The sequence below is a fragment of the Haliotis asinina genome, chromosome 7 (genome assembly GCF_037392515.1).
Source record: "Haliotis asinina isolate JCU_RB_2024 chromosome 7, JCU_Hal_asi_v2, whole genome shotgun sequence".
NCBI classification, from domain to species: domain Eukaryota; kingdom Metazoa; phylum Mollusca; class Gastropoda; order Lepetellida; family Haliotidae; genus Haliotis; species Haliotis asinina.
In genome coordinates, this window is record NC_090286.1 from 61,143,564 (window position 1) to 61,168,769 (window position 25,206).

Sequence of the window (25,206 nt, forward strand, 5' to 3'; positions counted from 1 at the left end):
GCTATAATAACGGTAACTCTATTTTTCAGGGCATTATCATTTACAGAAGCCCTCGGTCTTTTCAATTGCCCTCCTTTGTCAGGCAGTTAATGAAAGACCTCGGGCTTCTGCAAATGATAATGCCCTGAAAAATAGCATTACCCTTATATTACGTTAAAAGAAGCCTATGCAATCACAGAATGAAACCTGTATTAATCTTGCCATCTGGATGATGTTAAACAATCAGTCAATGTGTACAATAATTGGGCTAATTAATCAAGCAATGTACACAATGCCTGAAATTTTTAGGCAATGTACACAATGCCTGAGCTTGTTAGGCAGTGTGCACATTGACTGATAAATTCAGTCATTGTACACATTGCCTGATTGTAGATATTGACTGTAACATATATACCCCATACTTCTCATATGTCTATATGGAAATTCCTTAGGAAACAGTTTTCCCACATCCATTCCCTATACTACATGAAAGGTATGTGAGTATGTATTAGTGTCTCCATATCCGGGATCAGTTATCATGGTTCCACCTCAGCATGCATTGACGTATCAGAAAATAAATATATATAATACTACAGAACCAGTGTCCCTCAAAGGAGATCAAGAAAGGTGATAATAACATGTATGAAACTGTTCAGCTTCCTCAGTCCGGTGGTTTCATGTGGGAAAAGGCATTCACAGGAGATAAATGTACATTCAGCATATATATTTGGGATAACACCTGCTTGGTAAAGTTGAAATGTCAGTTCTTTTCAAAGTTGAGTCAGAGCAGTGGTCTGTTCCCTCACTCTCAGACTGAGGTACTACCTTACACCATGAACCAACTCTGACAGAACATTGGAAGACAGATAACTGGTATTGTGCTAAGAAAGCGTTATCCAAAATACAACACATTATTTTTAACCACTTCTTAAAAGAAATTGTATATTCCTGCACATGCGAGCATAGTCAAATATGAATACAATTTAGAATATTACAAACACAAAAGAAGATTGCACTTCAATCCTAACAATAAAAACCTAATGTCATGACATTTAGTGCAGATGTAGCCAAGTGGCAGCCATAAACAGCAGTTATAATATCTGTGCTATAACAGTCCAACTGCTAAAATTCAGGTGTCATTAAGTTCCATGGTTTCTAAGGAGATAGTGTTTACAGAGGGAAATACACAGTGAGAGAATATAACACCATGGTCAAAGTGAAGAGGTCAAAAGTCACAAAAAGATGGAACAATTATGTTGAACCCTACTCCTAACTACACAAGGACCAAATGTCATGAAATTTGGAAATAAAAAGTAATGACAATACAAAGTGAGAGATTTAAGTACAGTAAATGTACAGTGGTAGAATTAAGATGAAAATCCACCATAAATACGTGTACTAGGTTGCATTTTAATCAAAACTGGGTTGTAATCACTGGTGGGGATGGGCATGCAAAGTTTCAGCTTCAGTGGTGTTCTGATTTTCTCAAAGAAACTGTCAAAGATGGTAGACAATCATAAGTGCTCTCCACTTTCTTCAAATAAGGAACAGGTAAAACACAAAGCACTTTTGTGCTCTGTTCACAAAGTTTAAGATTTAATCAATGTCAAATGTTTCAGCTCCACAAACAAACAAACATACCATAACAACTGATTCTCACATATGAGAAAAACTGAAACATTTGAGTAATGTAAATCAGCAACAGAAAGATAAATATAGTTGTTTATTTGTTTCAGTTAGTGTAATATTGGAGTTGGTTCATACTGACTGCCAGTAGGTACCTGTTTAATCAGGCTGAACTGATGCATCATACATTCGTCTATGGGGTCTCGGACGCCTGTGCATGCCTGGCGGCGAATGAAGGGCTTGAAGGCCTTATCAAACATTTCTGGTGTACTGATGACGATGAACGCCAAGGTGTCCTCAGGGTAGGGCAGGGCAAACACCTTCTGTACTTGTTCATTGTACCAGCCAATCTGAAAATGTATTTTACCACAGTCAGTTTGGCTCTACACTCTCCGTAGTATCCTCAAGCTTCAGAGACAGATGTTACTCAAACCATTTATTGATCTATGAGACCAGTGGAAGCATTTGCGTCCTCTTCATGATAATTATGTACCACAATTTCAAGTCCACAAAAACATGTACCATTTGCCCTTACACATGTGGAGCACACTCTCTGGGGCTCCTAATGCTTACATCAGCGGCCAGATATGGTGGTGGGTTTCTATGTTACATGACTGTATAAAAGGGGTACCAATCAAATCGCACCAGCGACAAAACACCCCAGCAAATTTGGTCAAAATGCCACAGATGTTTGGTCAAATCACCCCAGGTTTGGTCAAATCGCCCCAAGGGATAGTCAAAATGCCACAGTTTACTTAATAATGTTTAATATAAGCCATAAATGTGTAGTTTTTGTCAACTTACATATAAAATTCTATATAAAAATAATATTATAAAAATAATATTATGTAGTAATATTTCTGATAAATTTCCTGTTAGTAAACTGATAAGAGCAAAAGTATTATGTGTAGACAACACTGTAATAACAGTTGAAGTGAGACAGATTCTTTTGTAGACCCATTGGGTCCTCATGTAAACAGAGACCACATAATATATATATGGCAAGGCCATCAGTTTCCAAATAAATCGAAAAGCTGGCTTCTTTTTCTGCATGCCACCTGTAACAAGAAACTCAAAATCCAAATGCTGTGGATCCTTGGTCTGTCCCTTGCTAGCTGATCCATGTTCTCTCTTGTTCCATTTGTTGTAGCATTTGTCTGCACTATGGTTGTAACCACATCCTCCACAACAGTTGTAGCTGACTTGAATAACTCCTTTGTGGCATCCTCTTTATCTGATAAACTGAAATTTATCATAATGCAATAGTTGTTTACATACTGATCAAATAATATTGTCTCTTTTTAAAATTTTATAAGGGCAAACTGGATTTTGACAGCCTCCTGATCATAATTGGGATTAACTAGCAGAAGCTCTTGATTTTAATTGGATTTATTAATTAAAGACACAATTAAGCTGCTAAAGCATAAGAGGCTTACCTGGACCCTTATGTGTGATGGTTGTAACTTGCCAGGGTTTAGCAGTGTGGTTGTGAGGCGTATCACTGGGTTAGTTCCTTTCTGAGTGACAGTAGCTGGGCAGCTGTGCTTCTTGTTGCGGCCATTACATCTTGTTCCTCGTGTTTAGTGAACATGTTTTAATAGTACGTTTTTATCCACACGTTTTGACAAGAGAAATAACAAAACCTCAAGATAGTTTTGATATGCATTTTACCATATTTGTTTAAAAAACTTATGCATTTACAGCCTCATTATTTGACAAGTGTAACTAACAAAAGCTTTATTTTTTATTTTTATATGAATTTTACCACACTTGTTGACAAAACCTACACCTTTACGGCCTCATTTTTTGACAAGAGTATGTTTAACAAAACCTCTAGATATGTAATTTACCATACTTGCTAAGATTGCACAATGCCATTTGTTTGCAAAAGATGATATGCATTTACAATAAACATACTGTACAAACCTTTCACTTATTCTTGTAATTCTTTACCAAATACTTGGATTTGCAATCTTGTCTATACATGAATACTACTGTCACTCATATCAATTTACTAATAGGAAATTTAACAGAAATATTTCTACATAATACTATGTGGAGGATTTTATATGGAACTTGACAAAAACTATGCATTTATGGCTTATATTAAACATTATTAAGTAAATTGGGGCATTTTGACTACCACCTTGGGGCGATTTGACCAAAAATCTGGGGCATTTTGACCAAATTTGCTGGGGTGTTTTGTCACTGGGGCGATTTGACTGGCACCCGTATAAAAGACCATTGTAGGACTGTGACACTGGATGATCATATCACTGTCATGCATTGCCTTCAAAATCTCTAAAGTAAAATCATACATATGCACTTACTACTGGTTGTCAAGAGTGAGTGACTGAGTTTAGTTTTACGCCAAACTCAGCAGTTTTCCAGCTATTGTGAGGCGGTCTGTAAATAATCATATCTGGACCAGACAATCCAGCAATCAACAGCATCAGCATCAATCTGCGCAATTACGAACCGATGTCGATGACAACCAAGTCAGCAACTCTGAGCATCCGATCCCGTAGGATCCCGTAGACAATGGTCTTTCCGAGCATCCCGTTCGACCTATTATAGGCAGATCGGTAGGTTCCCAGCCTGATCAACCCAATTTATTCTCAACTGATATTCTCAAAACTGTTGAACAAATTGATATGTCTCTTTGCTGTGAAAACGTAGAATAGCATGCCGTTGCATCTGTGGTATATCAAACGTACCTTAAAAGGGTAGACTTCGAATCCCACCTTAGACAAAATACTGGTCACTGTAGAGGTTACATGAGAAGGGCACATTTGATTTTCCGTCATGTTGACAAACACATGTCAAGGGCAAATAACTCTAATATTTCACAGGTTGACATATTATCTTCCCCCGTTGAGCATTGCGCGGGATATTTAAATAGTGAGTGGGTTACGTTTTACACCAGACTCAGCAATAGTCCTGTCATATGGCAGCTGTCTGTAAATGATCGAGGCCGAACCAGATAATCCAGTGACTAACAGCATGAACATCGATCATCGATCAACCAAGACAGCGTGCTTGACCACACGATTGTTAGAAGTCTATTTCGATAAGCATGGGTTATTGAAGATCAGTTGTATCCTGGATCTTCACGGGATGATATATGAAATACGTAAAGAAATAGGTTGGGCAGATGATGGTAACATAATACTGTATATCAGTAAAAGGGCTGTATATGTAGATTAGGTATGTGGATGAATGTAAAAAAAAAATATAGATATAAGCACAATGTATGCTTAAATGAACAGTTCAGTACATGAGTAGAGAACTAGAAAAATGAATCATTAAATAGATGTTTCTAGTCAAATAAACTAATAGAATGGAATAAGCAGACAATATAATATAACTAGTATATAAATGGATAGTTGAAAAACGTACATGTCTGCGATCGAAATGCACATCATCATTGTCGACGTAATACCCACAGCATTAATTCTTCAAAGGCATTTAGAAGTTGGCATAGTAATACAGGACAAATTTTATGGATAGCAACTTCTTGGGTTTATTTTCACGACGTTTCGGGGCTTATCAGTTCAGCTAAATCTGATGAGGGGGCTAATATAAGCCCCGAAACGTCGTGAAAATAAACCCAAGAAGTTGCTTATCCATAAAATTTGTCCTGTATACACAGCATTGTTAACGTAAAACTGACTGTATTGTTGACGTAATACAAACAGCCTTGTCGACGTAATACAGATATCATTGTTGACGTAATACAGACAGCATTGTAGACTTAATACAGATATCTTTGTTGGCGTCGCATATGCATCATTGATGATGTTTTGAATTGTGTAAAATTCACTTTTCTATGATACCATCTGCCCATTGTTGGTAGGACAAGTTAACGGAAAATTACTTACGTCGTAAATATCGCACATATTGTTAAATCACCATTCGTGGCTTTTGGCATAATTTTTTGTATAGATTTTACTGAAAGAATAATTGAATTTTGAAAAAAAAAACAACATTCGTTATGATCACCAGTACTTGTTTGGTGTTGTTTCATCGAACCATTAGAGGTCATTCTGAAATATCGTCGATGAACTGAGAATGTTTTGGAAAGCAAGAACGTTGCAGGGAACTGTAAGCTCGTATATGTCAGAGTGTTTATATATTCCCATTCTATGTCTGTCATGTTTCGCCCATTACATCACAACTGCACCATCAAAATCAGCTTCCTTACACGAATCACTACATTCCCCATACAGTTCAAAATAAAATGACGAATTGTCTTTGTCACAAATACTGAGTGTATCAGTGAAATCAGGCGAAATATATCAGATGTGAACATGAATGCCGCGCTGGAAAACATTGATTCCAAACACAACCATGTGAATTATAATGGAAACAGGCAGCTCATCTGGAGTATTTATTTAACATTCTTTAAAAAATGGGGGTTAAATCGTTTCAACGAACTGTGATTTGGGGAGCTTAAATCGCAGTGTAACTGCGAACAAGATCAGTTCCGAATCGTGTGACCACCCGTTCCGTGTAGGTAAAGAACCACCCTTGGATAAACTAGGCCTGAACCGGAACCTGACCGCTCAAACAAGATCTATTTCACCGTGTTTTCAGAACACACGTCAGTCTGATCAGAGATCTTGTCATCTGTATCAGTGGCGATAACAGATCTCCCAAAGATTAAATGTGTTAAGACATAGACTGCACATGTGGGTGATTAATGTTTTAATCATAAATATCCTGACAAAATCACGACACGGACACCTTCCACTAAAACCATATGTAGGAAGGAACCCGGGTCTTCGGCTTTACCCACTAGGCTCAGGAGATAATCTATAAAATATATCAGATGTCAGAGGTTCCTGAGACCTAATATACATGTACATGCGGCTATCGTTTTACAAGTTTGACTTCACTTGTTTCTTTACACATATTTTGTGGAGGTTATAATTCACGTACGAAAAAAATCCACCATCGTTCAGCAAGCCTTATATCGACTGAGAATTCGGAATGTATGAGAATATTGCCAATCAAGTAGATCAACTGAGTAATCGACCTTCCAAAAATCCTTTTCGATATTCATTTATATATCGTGGTAGAAACGTTTCATTTTTCCCTGCTATAACTTCGATGTGACGTTACTCATGACTTGGAATTTACACATATCTTTCTAAAATAGTGCTGTTCAGAACATCTATCAAAATGAAGGTGGAATTTATAAAAACTGATAATAACATATCATTCTATGATTCTGTTGAATGTCATCTTAGACATCCATATTCCTTGAATGTGCTGATACGTTCAGGACTTGTACGGTTTATGTTCTATTTCATTTTCAAAAACATCTTTCCGTGAGTCTAACCAAAGCGTTAAAGGCATCTCCAACATGCAACACTTTGGAACTAGATTTTCATCCTCATCACACGCCGCCTCTGTATAACTAAAATACTAGTCAAAGCGGCACTTACCAACTCATTCACTTTCAAGGCTCGAAATCCAAGTACGATGTATTTGGGAAATTTACAATACTTGACATATACATAATGGTAATAATACAAGAACAGAGTTTTGTTAAATACTGGACCAATTTTTTGTTCCGGTGAAAATATCCTGCTTTGAAACTGATGCAAGTGTCCTTATTTTTTCCAGAGAATGGAAATTATTGAATGTCATCACAGAACGATGCGACATTTTCGTCATACTGTCATCATGTATATACGTGACGTCACCTAGTCGTATATGCTATAAATAGTCATACTGGCAAGTGAACTGCGTAAATTATGTGTTTAAGTTTAACAATGGTTTGTATTATTGTTTCGGGGGGATAAGAACATTCGTCCATATAAAACAAATGGTTTAATTGTACCAAATGAAGATAATCTCACATGCAGCATCGTTAATGTACCTGCATGAGAACGAAAATATTCCAATGAGCTATGATGTCCATGGAAATGTGGGCCTGACAATGTTTTTATCTCCTTAACCATTTGGGGCTGAGATTTATTCCCATTATGAACGTCAGTATTCAGTAAGGGGTTAAAGTAGAGAGTATTTTTTGCCAAATATCAAGATCAAATATAAATACTGACACCGAGAAATACAATTGTCTACGGAGTGTGTATTGAGTATATATACGAATCCATTCCCCTATGTTTATGGAGATGGTACCTATGACGATACACTATTCCAACACCTGCACTTTTGACAAACCGATATGTCAATCTGATAATGAAACATATTTAATAAACGATATATTACTTTTTACAAAGAAAAGATACGTTGACACAAGAGGTAATATTTGTCATTCGTTTCAACGAGTTGTTTTCAACGTGGCAAGTTTCTCTCTCACCATCAACATTTTCGGTGACCTTGTGCCATATTGTCCGCTACAATGATCCCATATAAACCCACACTGGTTTTCAAATGATATATTTATTAACAAAAATCAAAGAAATTTACTAATAAGCTTTTATTTGGAGAATTTGACGGTAATTGCAAATCGCCGAAACAAGAAAATGGCGGACGATAAGGAATATCTGTGCTAGTAAAGCCATCTCCAACCTGTGATTACTACATAACAGTGGAATGACAAAGACCAGTTTTAGTTTAATCATTCAGAGGGTCCATTTATGATACCACATTTTGTCGTTTATTTTGATATGTTGTGAGGAAATTGGTCACACAACGATTAAAATGAGTACACCTACCGTAATGGCAACACTTATCTGCGTGTTTAAATTGTAAGAACTAATTGATCGATGGAGGGAAAAGCATATTGTTGTTCACAAAGATATTTTATTATGTCCTCTTGTATACGTTTGCATTTTGGTTACGATACAAACACCAGTATCTGCAGAAACAGTGGTCAAAGAGAGGTATACAAACACAACTGTCGGCAACCGAAATGAGACCAGCTGTAACGCACTGACTTCTATTGGTTGTTCTCTCCGACGTCCGCGCGTTAGGCATAAAGCCTGTGTGGCGTTTGTGGGCTTCATTTGCACTGCTACAGCCGGTACACAGCTACGTGTTGGTAATCGCACAGAAAGACTATCACCATGACTGACGCAGCACCTGCTCCCGCCAAGAAGGCAGCAAAGAAGTCTGCCCCGAAAAAGCCTTCCTCTCACCCCAAATACAGTGAGATGATCAAGAACGCTATAACCGGTCTGAAGGAAAGGGGTGGTTCTTCACGACAGGCTTTGTTGAAGTACATCATGAAGAACTTCAAAGTTGGTCCCGATGAGAGGACTGTCAACAATCACTTGAAACTGGCCCTCCGTGCTGGAGTCAAGAATGGCAGTCTTAAGCAATCTAAGGGAACTGGAGCCTCAGGCTCTTTCCGGCTTGGTGATAAATCCGAAAAGGCAAAGAAACCCAGGGCAAAGAAAACAACCAAGACATCTAAACCCAAGGCTGACAAACCAAAGAAGGCAGCAAAGAAAGCTTCTCCCAAGAAGGCCAAGAAGGCCAAGGTAGCTAAGAAATCTCCAGCAAAGAAGGCACCCAAACCCAAGAAAGTTGTTCCTAAGAAATCCCCAGCAAAGAAAGCAACTAAAGCCAAGGCAAAGAAATCTCCAGCAAAGAAGAAGGGAGCAGCCAAAAAGTGAACAACTGATTCTTGTGTAACCAATATGTGACTTTTGCTGCCCTATCAACGGATTCATGGCAGCCGCTTGGGCTGTTCCTGTTATTCGTTGCGTCGACTGTTTTGTGTGGAACATAATCTCAGACATCGACATCATTTATTCATCATTCAGCCATTGACTTCTGTGGAAGATACATTTCACCCGTGCTCATTTGACATTGTCCTTTCATCACGTTTTTCGTCAAGCGAAATATTGACTTGACACCATCACCTGTAAGTGTTCTAGAAGAATTACATTGCATTGTTATCATTGTTGCCTGGTCATCTTTTGTACGAACATGTCATGTTTGTTCTGGCATTTAATGTCATGATGTTTATAATTCATCAATTTGGTAATAAAATACTGAAGTATGATTTCAGTTAGAAAATTTATTTTTACAAGAAAGAGAGTAAACCGTGATCCTCTCTGGTGTCTCATGGACAGCAAAGATCAGGGACTTCGGCCTAAAAGTCGCCTACGTTTGCCGACAATTTTCATAAAACTAAACACAACGATTGCATATTGATTTGATAAGTAGAACACAGATTTCATTCACCGCAGAACACATTCGTGTAGTATGACTGCTTTTTTAAAGTTATACATAGATACGTGTACATGTATTATGACTGTCGAAATATACATCTGAACGTTCACATTCATCTCAATGTGCAGAAATATGTAGACCATGTGAAGCAGAGAATGGGAGTTAAGCCAATCATGTGTTTGTGTCAATCACATATGGACACCTGCACAAGATATACTATTTACCAGCATTACATTTTTTTACTAAGGTAGGTGATTGTTACTTAGACATATCGAAATCAGTCAATAAGATCAGTCTACGCAAATAAGAGCAACGATCTGTACCTGCTGGAAAGAATGTCTCAGGTGAAACGGGAAATTGTCACGCAGATTGAGACGTTGAGTCTCTGAATACATATAATTTTAATAGTAACGACAATATAACCTATTTAAATTGCAAAGAAGCCCCAGTGAGGTGGGAAGATTCTAGAATGTGTCAGCATTGCAACGGGAGGGCCTTGGTATTAAAAAAAATATGGTTCTGGGACTGAGACCGAGTGAAGTTTGGGGATCCCAGTTAGCAAAACAATGTAGTGACGTCACAGAAGGAAAATCCCGTCATCCGGGGCTTGAATGAGTAATGGCGAGTGCAATGTGTCCACTTCGTGACAGGTTGAACATGTAAACAAGCTTGTTGAGCAGGTAATATGTCATTTTATTTCACACGCTATTCTCAGTTATCATTTTGCAATTCATATGCGTAATCACAGAGTCTGACAGCTGTCTTTGGTTCCTGACTGTGATGACATCTTTTCGATAGAACGTGACAGAAGACATGTGCATGAGATGACGCTCCAGGTGAACATTAATGTATGAACGGTTATTCAGCAGAATGGATATTCATCTCATTTGGAAGCCCAGAAGTTGGACTGAACTCATTTAGTTTTTTAATAACTGTCGTAACATTGTTTTTGAAAATCCTAAACTAACGTGATGGCTGAACTATTTTTAAAAAATGTAACTATAGTCTATAGTTGTAGACTAAATAGAGAGGTCCCTTAAGGGATGGATGTCACTGTTCTCATTTAGAAAATCTTTTCTTTCCAGTATAAATTAGACAGATCTCTTGAAAATCACATCTTATTGTTACTTACTAGAGCTAAATGATGATCTGTGGACACCCCATAACATGTGACATCAGAACTTCTCCTAGTATTACCAGGGATACTCTACAACAGGGATAGGTCACTCGCTTGCTTTCTTTACGATTTGTACTAATTAACGTTAGCCTCGTCATGCTCCAACGCACACAGTGCCTTGGCTTGTTCCCAGTCCAACTTCAGTTGTGTTTAACAAGGGAGACTCTATAGAGTATATACTTTGTAGATTATCCCTGGTGTAACAGAAGTTCAGCCAGTTTATTGTATCAGTCGGTATTTTACAACGAATGAATGAATAAATGAATTATAGTAAGAATTATGTGAATGAATGAACGAAATAAAGAAAAAGAATAAAAGAAAGAAGTACATATGTGAATGAATGAAAGAATAAATGATACACCGCAGTCTTCCCTCCCAAAACATGCTAAAGAACGCAAAAGTATCGCGAGAACACATGTTAACATCAGCTGTCCTTTTAAAAAATCTGCTTTGAAACATTTTTGTTTACATTAATAATTAATTCAGATATCTTATTGCATGTGGGGCATGGAATGGACATTAACAAAATGTTAACAGACACTGTCACACTGCCCTCAAAAATAAAGTGTAAAACTCTCACAAAGCGTTCTAAAACACCTTTCCAGTTGTGTCAAATAATAAGACCAACAAGAAAGAAAGAATTTATGGAACTATAACCCTCAAGCATCATTGGCGAATCAGATCGGCAATATTTTTCACACACCTCAAATACATCCTAACAGTTTGTTTTAGATTATGGAACTACCACTATTACTTGCAAACACATTTCACCTGATAGTATATTCTCCGCATAAGAATTACAGGTATATGTGAAAGATGTTTTTGAAGTAATAACTAGAAACTCTCAAACAACGGCATATAGTATTTCAATGGCGGATCAGAGCAGATCGGCGATGTCACATTTTTCACACACCTCAAATATACCTTAACATTCTTTTTAAAGATTATGAAACTATCACTATTACTTGCAAACACATTTCACCTGATAGTATATTCCCCTCATATGAATGAAAGGTGTATGTGAAAGATGTTTTTGAGGAAGTAACTAGGAATACTAAAACAACGGCGTATAGCATTTCAATGGTGAAATATCATGTTTTTCACACGCCTCAGTTACACTCTAACAATTTTTAAGTCCCAAAACTGTCACTATTACTTGCGAATACCTTTCAACTAAAGGTATGTTCTTCTATAAATTCAACAAATGTGTGCAAGACATTTTTATCGGCACAATTTAGTCTATCTTCGCAGTGAAACGAGAATAGAAGCCAGTGAGCTATAACTTACCGACCTGAAACTTTACTACAAATCTACTGTCCTAATACGGACACTAATACCAATTATTTGACTTAAACTGAAGTGACAAAATATTTAACCTATCTTCTACATGTAGGATTTCAGTTGTTATAACACTCAGCGAACTTAATCAGCTGTTGAAAATAAACCGGGCTCAATGTTAGATACTACGCTGCCACCATATTGGCTACATTGGTTACGTAATGACCCGAGACACATGTTCAGCAGCTTTTTGAGGAGTTTCTTCTCCCCCTCTATATAGGCTCCCTGATTTTATCAACCATTAAATGACAAACAACACATAAACTTTAGTCAGTCAGACAGGGGCTTTATAATGCTACTGGCAAATGACCAGTTATTACTGCGTACTAGGCTTCGTCTCAGAATATATATAATTTTGATAGTAACAAACTAACCTAAAAAATTTAAAAGAAGCCCCATGAAGACAATAGAGGAAACCAGAGGAAATCTATACTTGTTAATTTAAACCTTTAGAACTGCAAATAGGGCTCGGTGGGATTGTGAGACAGATTAACTGCAAAAGCAATAGGCTATGAGAGTTACATCACTGAAAGTATTTACATTTTAGACGTCAATATAAAGAGCAGAATTTATTTTGTCTAAACATACCCATGATGCGAACACTCAATCACTAAGCTTTGAATGGACCTAAATTTTCATCGTCATTTATGGACTCTACAGATACCATGCAGACGATACTGACAATATGCAACTAGCAAGGGACATGTTAGTTTTGGACTTTTTCTTTACTTTATTCCCTCTGAAAACATGCATTACCAAATTTGCAAACAGTGACTCCAAAAGTCAAGACTGACAAGTTCAACCAAACATCGACATCTACGTATTCCCGTCAGCTTATATCAGCTTCCATCAACATTCACAATGAGAGCGAGTTTTGTTCTTTTGAATTTCTTTTTAAAACATTCCAATTATGAAATTTCTTCAATATATCAAGGTTTGAAACACAATAGTTTTATTACCAAATTTACATCACATTTGGTGAATAACAGGAAAATTTCAGATATGGCGATAACTGGTTTTGTTAGTTGTTGGGAAAGCACACTACACATTACTGCGCATGCTACTGTGAATAGCTAATCTATCACCAAGGTAAAGTTTGGAATAAGTCATTTAAAGCCACTAAACCAGTGTATGTAACCAAATTCGTAAAATTAACTTTGAAAAAGTGGTTTCCATTCCATACTACCCTTTGAAAATAGACAGATTCTCATTTCAAAATTTGATGGTTGAGATTGTTATTCCTGCATGTTAGGCAACATCTCTTCTGTTCAAATCTTTCAGTTGTTTGTCCCTTTGCAATGAGAGGTAGAGGAAGGAGGAACATGACAAATTCAGTCACACAGACTGGCACTATTATTAGCTTTTGCAGATTTTCATTGCTAAGACTTGTTAATTGCAGGACCTTTCAGCAAATTTCATGCATATTCAAGAACCCAAACACACATTGCTTCTTGGAACATTATTAAACCTTGGGCAGCCTAGTTAATTCCTAGTTAACAGATATTTTGCATTTCAAACAAACGAAAAGTAAATGAAGAAAAAACTTCTTTTTTTTTTTGCGTAAAGCTGGTACAAATAATTTAGAATCCATTCAGCCATTTTAGAAAATTGAAAGATAATGGTTTGGCAAGATACAGTGTAGCCTCTCAAACAGACCCTGAAGCAAATATATCCAAGAAAGCTCACGCAAGGCTAGATTTTCACAGCATCAGGAAAATGAAAAAAGTCTCGGGCTCCTATTCATTATGTTGTATTGTTTTTACGAGGTGGGTTTTCTGTAAAATAAGTTAATTTCAGAGACTAGTTCTTAGTCTAGGTAGAGAGTTTTATCACTTTCACGCCATTAGAGTTTTAATATGTTGACAACATATGTTCAGTCCTGTTTTCAGGCCTGTATTTTCTAATTAGTGTAACGTATAAAGGTCATAAAGTGTATGAGTTCCCCTTATGGTTAAAGCATAGAGAAAAATAGACCTGGTTAGAGAAGTTGTAGAACGCTGTGTGTACAGGATTGAACCTGCACAGGGAGGGTGTAGAACACATTGTAGAGAGGACTGAACCTTGGTAGGAAAGGTGTAGAACACATTGTAGAGAGGACTGAACCTTGGTAGGAAAGGTGTAGAACACATTGTAGAGAGGACTAAACCTTGGTAGGAAAGGTGTAGAACACTTTGTAGAAAGGATTGAACCTGGGTAGGAAAGGTATAGAACATTATGTAGAGAGGACTGAACCTTGGTAGGAAAGGTGTGGAACATCATGTAGAAAGGATTGAACCTGGGTAGGAAAGGTGTAGAACACTTTGTAGAGAGGACTAAACCTTGGTAGGAAAGGTGTAGATTAAAAATGTGATATACAGTCTGGTTTTATAAAATCTCTCATGTAAGAAGTTGTCATTACAGGTATTTTTATACACAGTGGTACGTTGTCCCTCTGTGACAGCAATCACAAAGACACAGCAGCACCCCATTGGCCCTGCATCTCTTATTTCGAAAAAATGTAGAGTATTGTCAGTTTTATGGTGTAAACATAATTGCAAATCCAACTGTTTCGAATAACAGAAGTGCTATAAGTTGTCCAAGATTTTGTATTGCATTCAAAAACCCTCATGAAGTCGATGAATAATGTATCTTAGAGCCATGTGTATATTGTGAGTGACGATATGGCCTGTTTTGTGAAGGATATGACAGTTGACATTCGATTAGATTTGTATGCTTAGTTTATGCTCAATAATTTAGACCACCTCCATTGGTCAGTGGATGAAGCTCCTGCCTGGACCCCAGGAACCTAAAGACAAGATTGTACAGAGTTACAAGATGGTATTTACTGGTATTTTGATGTGCAGTGCTAGGGATAAAACAAGCACTTATCAGCCCAGTCATTGTTTTGGTGCCTGATCCAGGTTAAACTGCTGTTTGAGATCTGTCTGGACTAGTACTATAACACCAAACCAGTCCAACAAACAGAACACACATGTTATGTTAGTGCCATGATCGCAAAACCACATCACCCAGATATACATTTCATATCACAAATAGCTAGTTTTCTATGAATGATGAAGATAGATTGTACAATGTTGAGTTCTCTAGTCCAGGAATATAAAGGGGCATAACTCTGTGATGCTTAAGTGTTGGCCGTGGTTTGTAGTGATTATTTGCTGTTGTTTACATAATTTTTCATGTCACATTAAAACAAACCTGTGAATACACGAAAACATGAGACATGATGTTACAAGCCTTGCACATGTTCTTAAAGGGGCACTGATGCGGAGCAATTTCCGTGGACTGGTGTAAACTTTTGTTATTGTTTTTCTCCCGTGAATACCCGGATGATATCCCAGAATTCCTGACTGGTTTGTGACCTCTGCCGCTCAGTTCGTATGCGCACTTGATAGTTTAATTATAGACAGATCAACTGAGGTGAAGTCATTTTTACTTCATCACAAATGTATTATGAAAAAATGAAACACTTTGAAGGTTAATCATCTGCCAGTGGTAGAAATGGTGAAAAAAACTATTAGGACAGGAAAATAACGAAGCCAATGTATGTCTCTATATTTTGTATCAAAACCCTAATTAGTTTATTGTCATATTTGTATGATTTTGAAAATTAATGAAAGAACACACAATCTGCTTATACTCATAGTAAATTTCTAACATAACAGCAACATTTATACATTGTATAGATTGCCAATGTGGATCCTATTTCACACACATACGCGATCTAGTGTGTGTTTTCTGTCATATAGATTCTGCTGAATGCTACAACAAATAAACTGAAACAAAATGCAAATAATGAATGTAAAACAGACTAATTTTATAGCAACAATGTCAGGCTACTACCTTGTTCAGGAATGTATCCATCAATATCCATATAAAAGAAATCGTATTCCATTCATCTGCAGCTGGCAAAAAATCCTTCTCTGTGTCGGGTGTCTTACGACTGTCTAATTTGCGAAAAAGTAACACATCGTTTCACGTCCTTCGTTGGTGGAAACCTGATAGCCCTCTCATTGGTCACCCAAGATAGCACACCTGGCAACTAACTGTATGATGTCCGCTATTCTAAGTAATTTAGTTAACCAATAATGAGCAATCAACCAATCAACGCAAGGGTGGTTAATTCTTTGAAGGGAGGATGTTGTTTTTACACTCGCACTTTACGACAGGGTGTAGTCATCTACACATACTGCCTTTTGACAAATCCGCTAGAAGATAACAGTAATTAATCAATCAGTGTGTTATCGGTTAATCCTTTGATCGATGTTTGTTTTTGTAACTCAGCTGATAAACCCTCTTGCATCACTTACATGCACATATTACATAACATACAAATCATTTGCCATTACAGACCTTAATTTATAATGTAGAGTATTTACTCCAGACAGGAGAAATGCCAAATGGGAACCTTTGTTGAGTAACCTGAGTGGTGTTACTACTAATTATACCTGTTATAAATTCATTAATTGACCATCCAGAGAATTATGACAAATAACAGCAAGGAAGATGTAATCTCTGTGTCGCATGCAACCTGAAAACACTTAGGGGCCGAAACTGTTTTGAGGATACCAACGGAATTTCGTTACATAAAGAGTACATACAGGCATTTGCTGTGTACTTGGGTAAATAGCTGAAATAAGGGGGTTTTTTACGTAAGAAAATTTTCAGATTTCTCTACCAAAGGCAAAGTCATCGGGTTTTTTTTGTTTACGAATTCAAATAAATCAGCTGTATGTTTTTATTATCATAAATAATAAACCATTGTAGCTACCATAGCTACCCAAATTTACGTATGATATTTCCTATCACAGCTGAACCAACACTCAAAACTACCTAAATATAAAGCTTTGCAATGTTTCGGACTGAAACAAATGGCTTGCTACGTGCCTGTAGACATCATATTTTCATGTAACATGATTAAATATAGAGGTTAAAATCACAGAAATAGGATCAAATTTGATCAGTAACTATACCATCCAAGCATCTGAAAAAACCTACACTGCTGGGATATTTTGTTACGATCAGACAAGGAATACCATGGATATTTTTAAATAATGACATGTGATGGGCATCCGGCCTCCTGACTGTTTAGGTGAAGAAATTCTGCTAATATTGACAGGAGCCCAGTTCCTTTGTCCGTCACGGTCGAAGGAGCAGGCGCTGACCAATTTGCATTTTGGTTTCGTAATTAGACCGTTGGCGAGAAACATTATTCGCTCCGCATCAGTGCCCCTTTAAGTTAAAATTCAAACAGGAACATGATGGAAGTCGGTTGAAATATATTCAACTTGTTTCGCACAAATCAGGAAGTAGAGATAAAGATTCAGCAGAGAGAAAACAGAGCTGATATTCCACAGCAAGTTAAAAGTGCATTTACATATTTCAGTAAGCCGCCATATTCTGCAGTTGACAATAATGTCTTTGATTCATGCAGTGAGGCTGCAATGCAGTGCCATGAAAGTAACTAGAAGGTTTCATATCTGATCAGTTTTGCAATAAGCATGGATATTTACACATTCTCTTTGATGATTAAGACAGGGATTTTCTATGGTAAACCTGTTCCATTTGTGCAGTTGATTGAAGATATAAAGAACTCAATACACAACAGCTTAAGTCATTCAGTGAATGCATCACTATGTTGTCTGAGACTGATAATCAGTGCTATTTGTTTAATAATGTACCATGAAAATTGGTTAGAATTTGTCTTCAACAACCGATGCTTGTCATAAGAAGGAACTATCCAGATTGGGTGGCCAAGCTCGCTGACTTGGTTGACACATGTCATCATATCCCAACTGTGTAAAACAATGCTCATCACTACATTGTCTGGTCCAGACCTGATTTACAGACAGCCACCATTCAGCTGGACTGTCGCAGAGTGGCATTAAACAAACAGTAAACAACAGTCAATCAACTTGTTTAATATCATTCCTGTTTTTGAAATATCAAAATATAATTTGAATACCTTTGTACTCTTACTGGATTCATGACTTTATATCTGTGCTCAAACAAGGTTCTCTGGAGCTGCTAGCCAGTAATTGTCACTTTTGTTAAAACAACAAGAACAAATTACTTCATATGCAAATTAATCCATTTTAAGCAGAATGGACTGACAAGTGTACCATCAAACTGATAAAAAAGTTGCCTCAGAGAACTCTTAACTGTTGTTGTCTTGCAAACGAACCAGATCCAAGGGAAATAACTCTTGCACTCCCTACTTGTGGTGAAGCCACTGTGAGACAGGTACTTGGATGTCATGCATCTGGACACTTAATTTCTTTCATTGTATCATGTAGTGACCAATGATGTTTCTGTTTTCAGATCTTAAAAAGGAAAATTCCCTTCCAACATGTTTAGCATGTCTGTCAGTGAAAAATGTCAGTTCTGGACAGTTTCTGAAAACTCTTAATATTGCTTCACTAGGTTTAATACTTAAATGTGTTTTTGTGAGCTGGACCTTTTTATAATTTCATTTGGGGAAGTTTCCAAGGTAATTTTGGTAGGGAATGCTTTTAGTGCCCTTTCCCTCAGCATATCTTCAAAACAGCACAATAATTCTCTACCTGTCGCAGCACATAGATTACACTTGTCGTGAACTGGTATCCATTGATAGTTTTGGATTTCTCAAACAAACATTCCTTTAGTTTCCAGAAAGACATCTCTGGTTTACAGGACAACAATTTTCAGCGCTATTATACCATTTCAGGTTGAGTGTGATATTGATGTTCACTTGACACACATGGTGTACCTGAACTGTTGAAGTTGATGTATAAGGCAGGCTATTATCACTGGGGTCTCAAGTAATTATGATGGCTGATTTATGAGATTGAACCACCTTAAGATATGTATTGAAAATGTGCCCCAAAAACAGACAAACTTTGTTTTTCAGACTGGATGGTCATATGAAGAAAATACTAAAAATGATGAAAATGCATATTAGGAGATAATGTTTAACATGAAGAAAGTTCCCCCAGCCCCGATGATGTGTTTTGGTTCAAACATGTTTGTTTTTCATCCACTGCTAGAATTGATGATCTGGAAGTAGAGGAACTTTAAGATTTTACATTTTATTTTTCCAGCCATTTACTTTGAATTTTAGGTCAAATGTTTTGAAAACCAACTGTGAAAATGTAAGGGTGAAGAGATTGTGTTGGTTTTTCAGTTAAAACAAAACATAATGTCTGTCTGTCATGAAACTACTTGTGTCTGGAAACCAAATTTTGCATATTAAAATAATAAGCATAACCAGTTTTACTATGATTTTGGCGACACTCGTGCTGATTTTGAACAGGAGAATCCCTAGCTTGTACATGGCCCAAACAGTCCAAAACATACTTGATGGGATTCATGTTGGGCCATTGTAATGTTTCATTGATATTATTCTGTAAATGTGTTGATGGCTTGAAAATAGTGGTGCCATCCAGTATTGTCATCCATGAATATGTGGCGGTGGGGTAACCTAATTGTTAAAGCTTTCGCTCGTCATGCTGAAGATTTGTTTTCGATTCCCCACATGGTGACAATGTGTGGAGCCCATTTCTGGTGTTCTCTGCCATGATATTGCTGGAATATTGCTTAAAGTAGCCTACAACTTATGGTTATTACAATGTGGCTCAATGGAGCTATTGATTCTTTAACAGGCCATCCCTGTGTCATGCATCCCAATAATTTAGCCGCAGGGTCGATGCTGCAACAGGACATCCCTGTGTCATGCATCCCAATAATTTAGCCGCAGGGTCGATGCTGCAACAGGACATCACTGTGTCATGCATCCCAATAATTTAGCCACGGCGTCGATGCTGCAACAGGCCATCCCTGTGTCATGCAACCCAATAATTTAGCGGCGGGGTCGATGCTGCAACAGGCCATCCCTGTGTCATGCATCCCAATAATTTAGCCACAGCGTCGATGCTGAAACAGGACATCACTGTGTCATGCATCCCAATAATTTAGCAGCGGGGTCGATGCTTTAACAGGCCATCCCTGTGTCATCCATCCCAATAACTTTGCCGTGGTGTTGATGCTGTGACAGGACATCCCTGTTTCATGCATCCCAATAATTTAGCCGCAGTGTCGATGCTGCGAAGAGCCATCTCTGTATCATGCATCCCAATAACTTTGCCGCTGTGTTGATGCTGCGACGGGCCATGTCTGTATCATGCATCCCAATAACTTTGCCGCTGTGTTGATGCTGTGATGGGCCATCTTTGTATCATGCATCCCAATAACTTTGCCCCAGTGTTGATGCTGCGACAGGCCATCTTTGTATCATGCATCCCAATAACTTTGCCACAGTGTCAATGCTGCTATCGGACATCCCGGTGTCATAAATAGACATTGTTAAGTGCATGTTTGGAAATACTGACAGGTATAATTAAGAGTCTGACGACTCTATTGCAGACACCACATTAACTTTCTTTTTTACAAACAGTCAGAATCTAGAGAAACAAGTATGACTTATGTATAACTTGGCTGCAACAAAAGTGTAAAAATGATGTCATTGATTTAATTCCACACAATTTGTACTTGACATCAAATTTCACTATTGCCTTCAGAAATAACTGACAAATGGAACAAAATTGTTTTCGTTAATGACTGCCATGACTTCATGTCTACGTCATGTCAATAATCAAACCAGATGTCCTTGACGTAATTATACAGGGATCTTCGTAGTCTCTAACTGCCCCTAAACAGCATGATTTCCCATACTGACTAGCCCTCTGTTTAAGACCTAAATGAAGCAAGTCTAGATTTCCTCAGGTTCAAGACTCTTCATTTCCCATCCAAATCCTTTTCAATTTAAACAGGATTATTGGTGACTATCAAACTGTTGTATATTTTAGTCTAGGACGTTATATCATACCTTAAGAGCCCTGCTCACAAAACATCAGGATCAGTTAATAATATCATCACTTAATTTCCAAGAAATCATCTGAATGTACTGAAGTATAGTAAGTAAAGAGGCATATGTAACTCATAGGTTGGTAAGGAGACATAGAGTGGCCAGCAGGTGAGTGGCCTGCACTTACATGTTCTATGAATGATTCAGTTTCTGACTATTGGACTCCCATCTGTGTCTCCTTATGTCAATACAGCTCTATGTGTGCTGAGTGAATATCTGACACCTATCAAACCAAAGTGGCCAGGAACCTGGGACCTTTGGTCAACTGTGCCCTGGTGCTGACAGGGACAGCATTATCTCCATCATCCATGCTAACTGTCTTCCTCCTTTCAGGCCGGGCTGGATGTCCCAGACAGAGACCTGTAGCAGGTGGCGACAAGAGACGTACAGGTAGGTAATCATGACTCCCCTTCTTTAGGGCCTGTTTCACTTGCATATAACAGTAGAAGGTCTGTGTTCTGCTTGATAAGTGAAAAGAATTCTAATTCCTTTCACACCCTACACCCCCATCGTGCAAGAACCTAGGATAGATCATAGGGTTGAAGATTAGTTGTTGGATCCAAGACCAAATTATAATAAAACTTGGTACCTGTTGTTACCCTGCCTAATGGCATTAAAGGGATAAAACAAGGTCATTAATGTATCTGTATGTCTATATGTTTGAAACTGCTGTGTTTATTGTTGTGGTTTATAGAATACTGATACTGTTTCTGCATGGAGTGCTGACTCGTGAAGGTCCAGGGTAGAATAGGCATTCAGCAACCCATGCTCTTCGCGACCCTTGAAGGTCCAGAGTAGAACAGGCATTCAACAACCCATGCTCTTCGCGACCCTTGAAGGTCCAGAGTAGAACAGGCATTCAACAACCCATGCTCTTCGCGACCCTTGAAGGTCCAGGGTAGAACAGGCATTCAGCAACCCATGCTCTTCGCGACCCTTGAAGGTCCAGGGTAGAACAGGCATTCAGCAACCCATGCTCTTCGCGACCCTTGAAGGTCCAGGGTAAAACAGGCATTCAGCAACCCATGCTCTTCGCGACCCTTGAAGGTCCAGGGTAGAACAGGCATTCAGCAACCCATGCTCTTCACGACCCTTGAAGGTCCAGGGTAGAACAGGCATTCAGCAACCCATGCTCTTCGCGACCCTTGAAGGTCCAGGGTAAAACAGGCATTCAGCAACCCATGCTCTTCGCAACCCTTGAAGGTCCAGGGTAGAATAGGCATTCAGCAACCCATGCTCTTCGCGACCCTTGAAGGTCCAGGGTAGAATAGGCATTCAGCAACCCATGCTCTTCGCGACCCTTGAAGGTCCAGGGTAGAACAGGCATTCAGCAACCCATGCTTGCCATAAAAGGCAACTCGGCTTGTTGTAAGAAGCAGCGAACAGGATCGGGTGGTTAGTCTCACTGACTTGGTCGACATATGTCATTGTTTCCCAATTGTGCAGATCAGTGCTTATGCTTATAATCACTGGATTGTCTGGTCCAGACTCGATTATTTACAGACCATGTAGTTGGAATATTTCTGAGTGTGGTGTAAAATTCACCCATGGAATGCTATGAAATTAATATCTTATCTTATCTTTGTACAGATGAGTAGAAGTAGCCACACAGACTTTGATAAAGTGAATTTTAAGCAAAACCTGATTTCAACTCACAAACAAAAAAGTATTGTCCTGCACGCTCATTAAAGATGCTTTTTTCTCAGTGAAATCAGTGACAGAATTCAGTTGTCACTATTGTTGATTGTGTTTGCCTTAAATTTTTTAAAATATAGCATAAGGAAACTGCATAAGGAAATAGTAAGGAGCCCAAACATGCATATTTATAATGTACATACAAATGGATTTTCTTTGATCTTTCTCATACTCAGAATAAGGCAACACTTTTAATTCACACTTACAGATTTGCATTTTTATTCATCCTTTCATTTATTTCATCCATTAATTTCACTGATAATTTAAAGATTTCACAAATAACCAAGTCCTATTAACCCATACACTAGGCAGGCACCAGACTGTGAAATAGATTCTTCTTAAACATATCTACATTAATGATATCATGTGTGCATTAAACAGGTTTTGTGATCTTGATGTAAGAAATGTTATAAAAAAATGAAAGTATGTGAAAGAAGAAATATAAATTTACATTTCAATGACAAGAATGCTGAGTATGGAGAATAGCTGTCCTACAAGTTTAGATTGAATAACGCATGGAATGCTGGAGTGTCTGGGGTCGCTATCATCTTCCCCTGTGCTTATACTACAGTGAACCTTTGTATATATCCTTCAGAGTAATCATTTCATAAACTTGTACCCAGCCTTGCATGACTTGGCATTGCCTTGAAAAATCTTGTAGCTGTAGACTCCTCATGAATAAATGTGAAGGTTAGAGGTGGGGCTTGCAAGGTATGAGTTTCCATCAGAATGGGGCTCCCATTACGATGTAATCTCCAGCGTAACAAGGAGGTTTAAACTGTGAACATAGCAAACACAAGCATCATAGTACGCATTGCACAGTGAAATGTGCAGGGTATCAAGTTTTTAAAGTAATTTCAGGCCTTCTTAGTTGTGTAAACCTTGTGTTCAAGTTTATTTTTGTGGGAAAAAATGTTTAATTTGGAAATATTTGGGGCAAGCATGACATGTTTATTTGGAGACATGCGCACTTACCAGCAAGTCCTTAATGCAAATGAGAGAAGAGGTTCCTTGTTGTTTTCTGCCTGAGTGGCATACGTATCAAGGGGGACAAGCTTGGCACAATAACAGTTGAGGTGTTCTTTTGGACCTCAACTTGGCCTTAATACAACAGAAACAATATCAGTACTTACACATTGGGATATATATTGAAATATCTTCCAAGAAAGTTTGGATTAGTGTATTCAGTGACTTGTTTGTGTTACATTCACAGATTCCCTCTGCTCTCTGTGGAATTTATGTGTGTACTCTGTGTAATTGTTCAATACTATTGTTGGGGATTTCGGGGCAGGAAAGTAGCTATTGCTATAAGATTGCTTTAGGCAGCATTGACAGCTTGGTCTTCTGAGTCAACACTGCAGAGTTACATCCCTTCATCGTGCCAGGAACCTGTGCTCAGTATTCTTGAGTCCCAAATTTGCCTTAGTAATGGTTTGTTTGCATTATGTCTGTGGTCATGGGTTGCGTTCAGAAGTATCCATCTTGGACGTCCATTACCTCTGGCTTCCACACTCACAGCAGTCATGTAGGAATATGAATGAAATGCTGGTGAATCTTGCTTGCTTGCTTACTTGCTTGCTTGCTTGCTTGCTTGCTTGCTTGCTTGCTTGCTTGCTTGCTCGCTCGCTCCCTCCCTCACAGTTTTAAACACAGGAATTCTAGAGAAATGTTACTTACTTGTTGTTACTTACTTATTTTGAGGCAAAAAAGTGTGGCAAATGACAGGAAGCAGGGCATAATTGGTCAGTTATGTATTATGGGTAATGGTTAAAAGGTAATGAAAGTATTATATTTGGGGTAGAATAGGCCTTCAGCAACCCATGTTTGCCACAAAAGGGGACTGTGCTAGTCGTAAGAGGTGAATAACGGGATCGGGTGGTCATGCTCGCTGACTTGGTTGACACATGTCATCGGTTCCCAATTGCGCAGATCGATGCTCATGTTGTTGGTCACTGAATTGTCTGGTCCAGACTCAATTATTTACAGACTGCGGCCATATAGCTGGAATATTGCTGAGTGCGGTGTAAAACTAAACTCACTTACTCACTCACTCACTTATTTTGAGGAGTTCTACGATCTGAGTGACACAGCTAGTCTCATTTGACAGGTCCAGATTCAGTTGGCTTTAGGACAGATAAGGCCACCATGATATTGTTTGCTTACTACAGACTGACTGCACCATGTTATGTCAGAGCACAGGTAAACTGTAGCACAAATGGCGCAGCATAGAGAAAATGACCAGTCTTCTTACATGTGAGTGAAGCGAGCAAAGGTTGGCAACAGACTGTCCTCGCTTCGCTTCAAAAAATATTTTTCATGTCAAAAGAAAATATCGCCA

At 38.1% G+C, this 25,206-nt stretch overlaps 4 protein-coding genes across 7 annotated transcripts in view; 2 read left to right on the top strand and 2 right to left on the bottom strand.

Moving 5' to 3' along the window:
• LOC137291713 (cyanocobalamin reductase / alkylcobalamin dealkylase-like) overlaps positions 1–4,453 on the bottom strand; it is a 9,892-nt gene extending 5,439 nt beyond the window's left edge. The window contains exons 1-2 of the mRNA XM_067823171.1: positions 4,323–4,453; positions 1,761–1,955 (exon numbers count right to left, since the gene is read on the bottom strand). Coding sequence (XP_067679272.1) covers positions 1,761–1,955; positions 4,323–4,412 — 285 coding nt within the window. The 5' untranslated portion in view covers positions 4,413–4,453. The remainder of the gene's footprint in view (positions 1–1,760; positions 1,956–4,322) is intronic.
• Positions 1–25,206, bottom strand: part of LOC137291711 (replication termination factor 2-like) — a 559,227-nt gene that overhangs the window by 77,236 nt on the left and 456,785 nt on the right. The window lies entirely within an intron of this gene.
• Positions 8,587–9,589, top strand: LOC137290910 (histone H1-delta-like). The gene has a single exon (XM_067822112.1). The coding sequence runs from the start codon at positions 8,646–8,648 to the stop codon at positions 9,195–9,197; it is 552 nt and encodes a 183-aa protein (XP_067678213.1). The 5' UTR covers positions 8,587–8,645; the 3' UTR covers positions 9,198–9,589.
• Positions 10,349–25,206, top strand: part of LOC137291702 (uncharacterized) — an 89,843-nt gene continuing 74,985 nt past the window's right edge. For all 4 annotated transcript variants that reach the window (XM_067823141.1, XM_067823147.1, XM_067823149.1 and 1 more), the window contains exons 1-2: positions 10,349–10,439; positions 21,507–21,563. The gene's annotated coding sequence lies outside the window, so the exon portion shown is untranslated. The remainder of the gene's footprint in view (positions 10,440–21,506; positions 21,564–25,206) is intronic.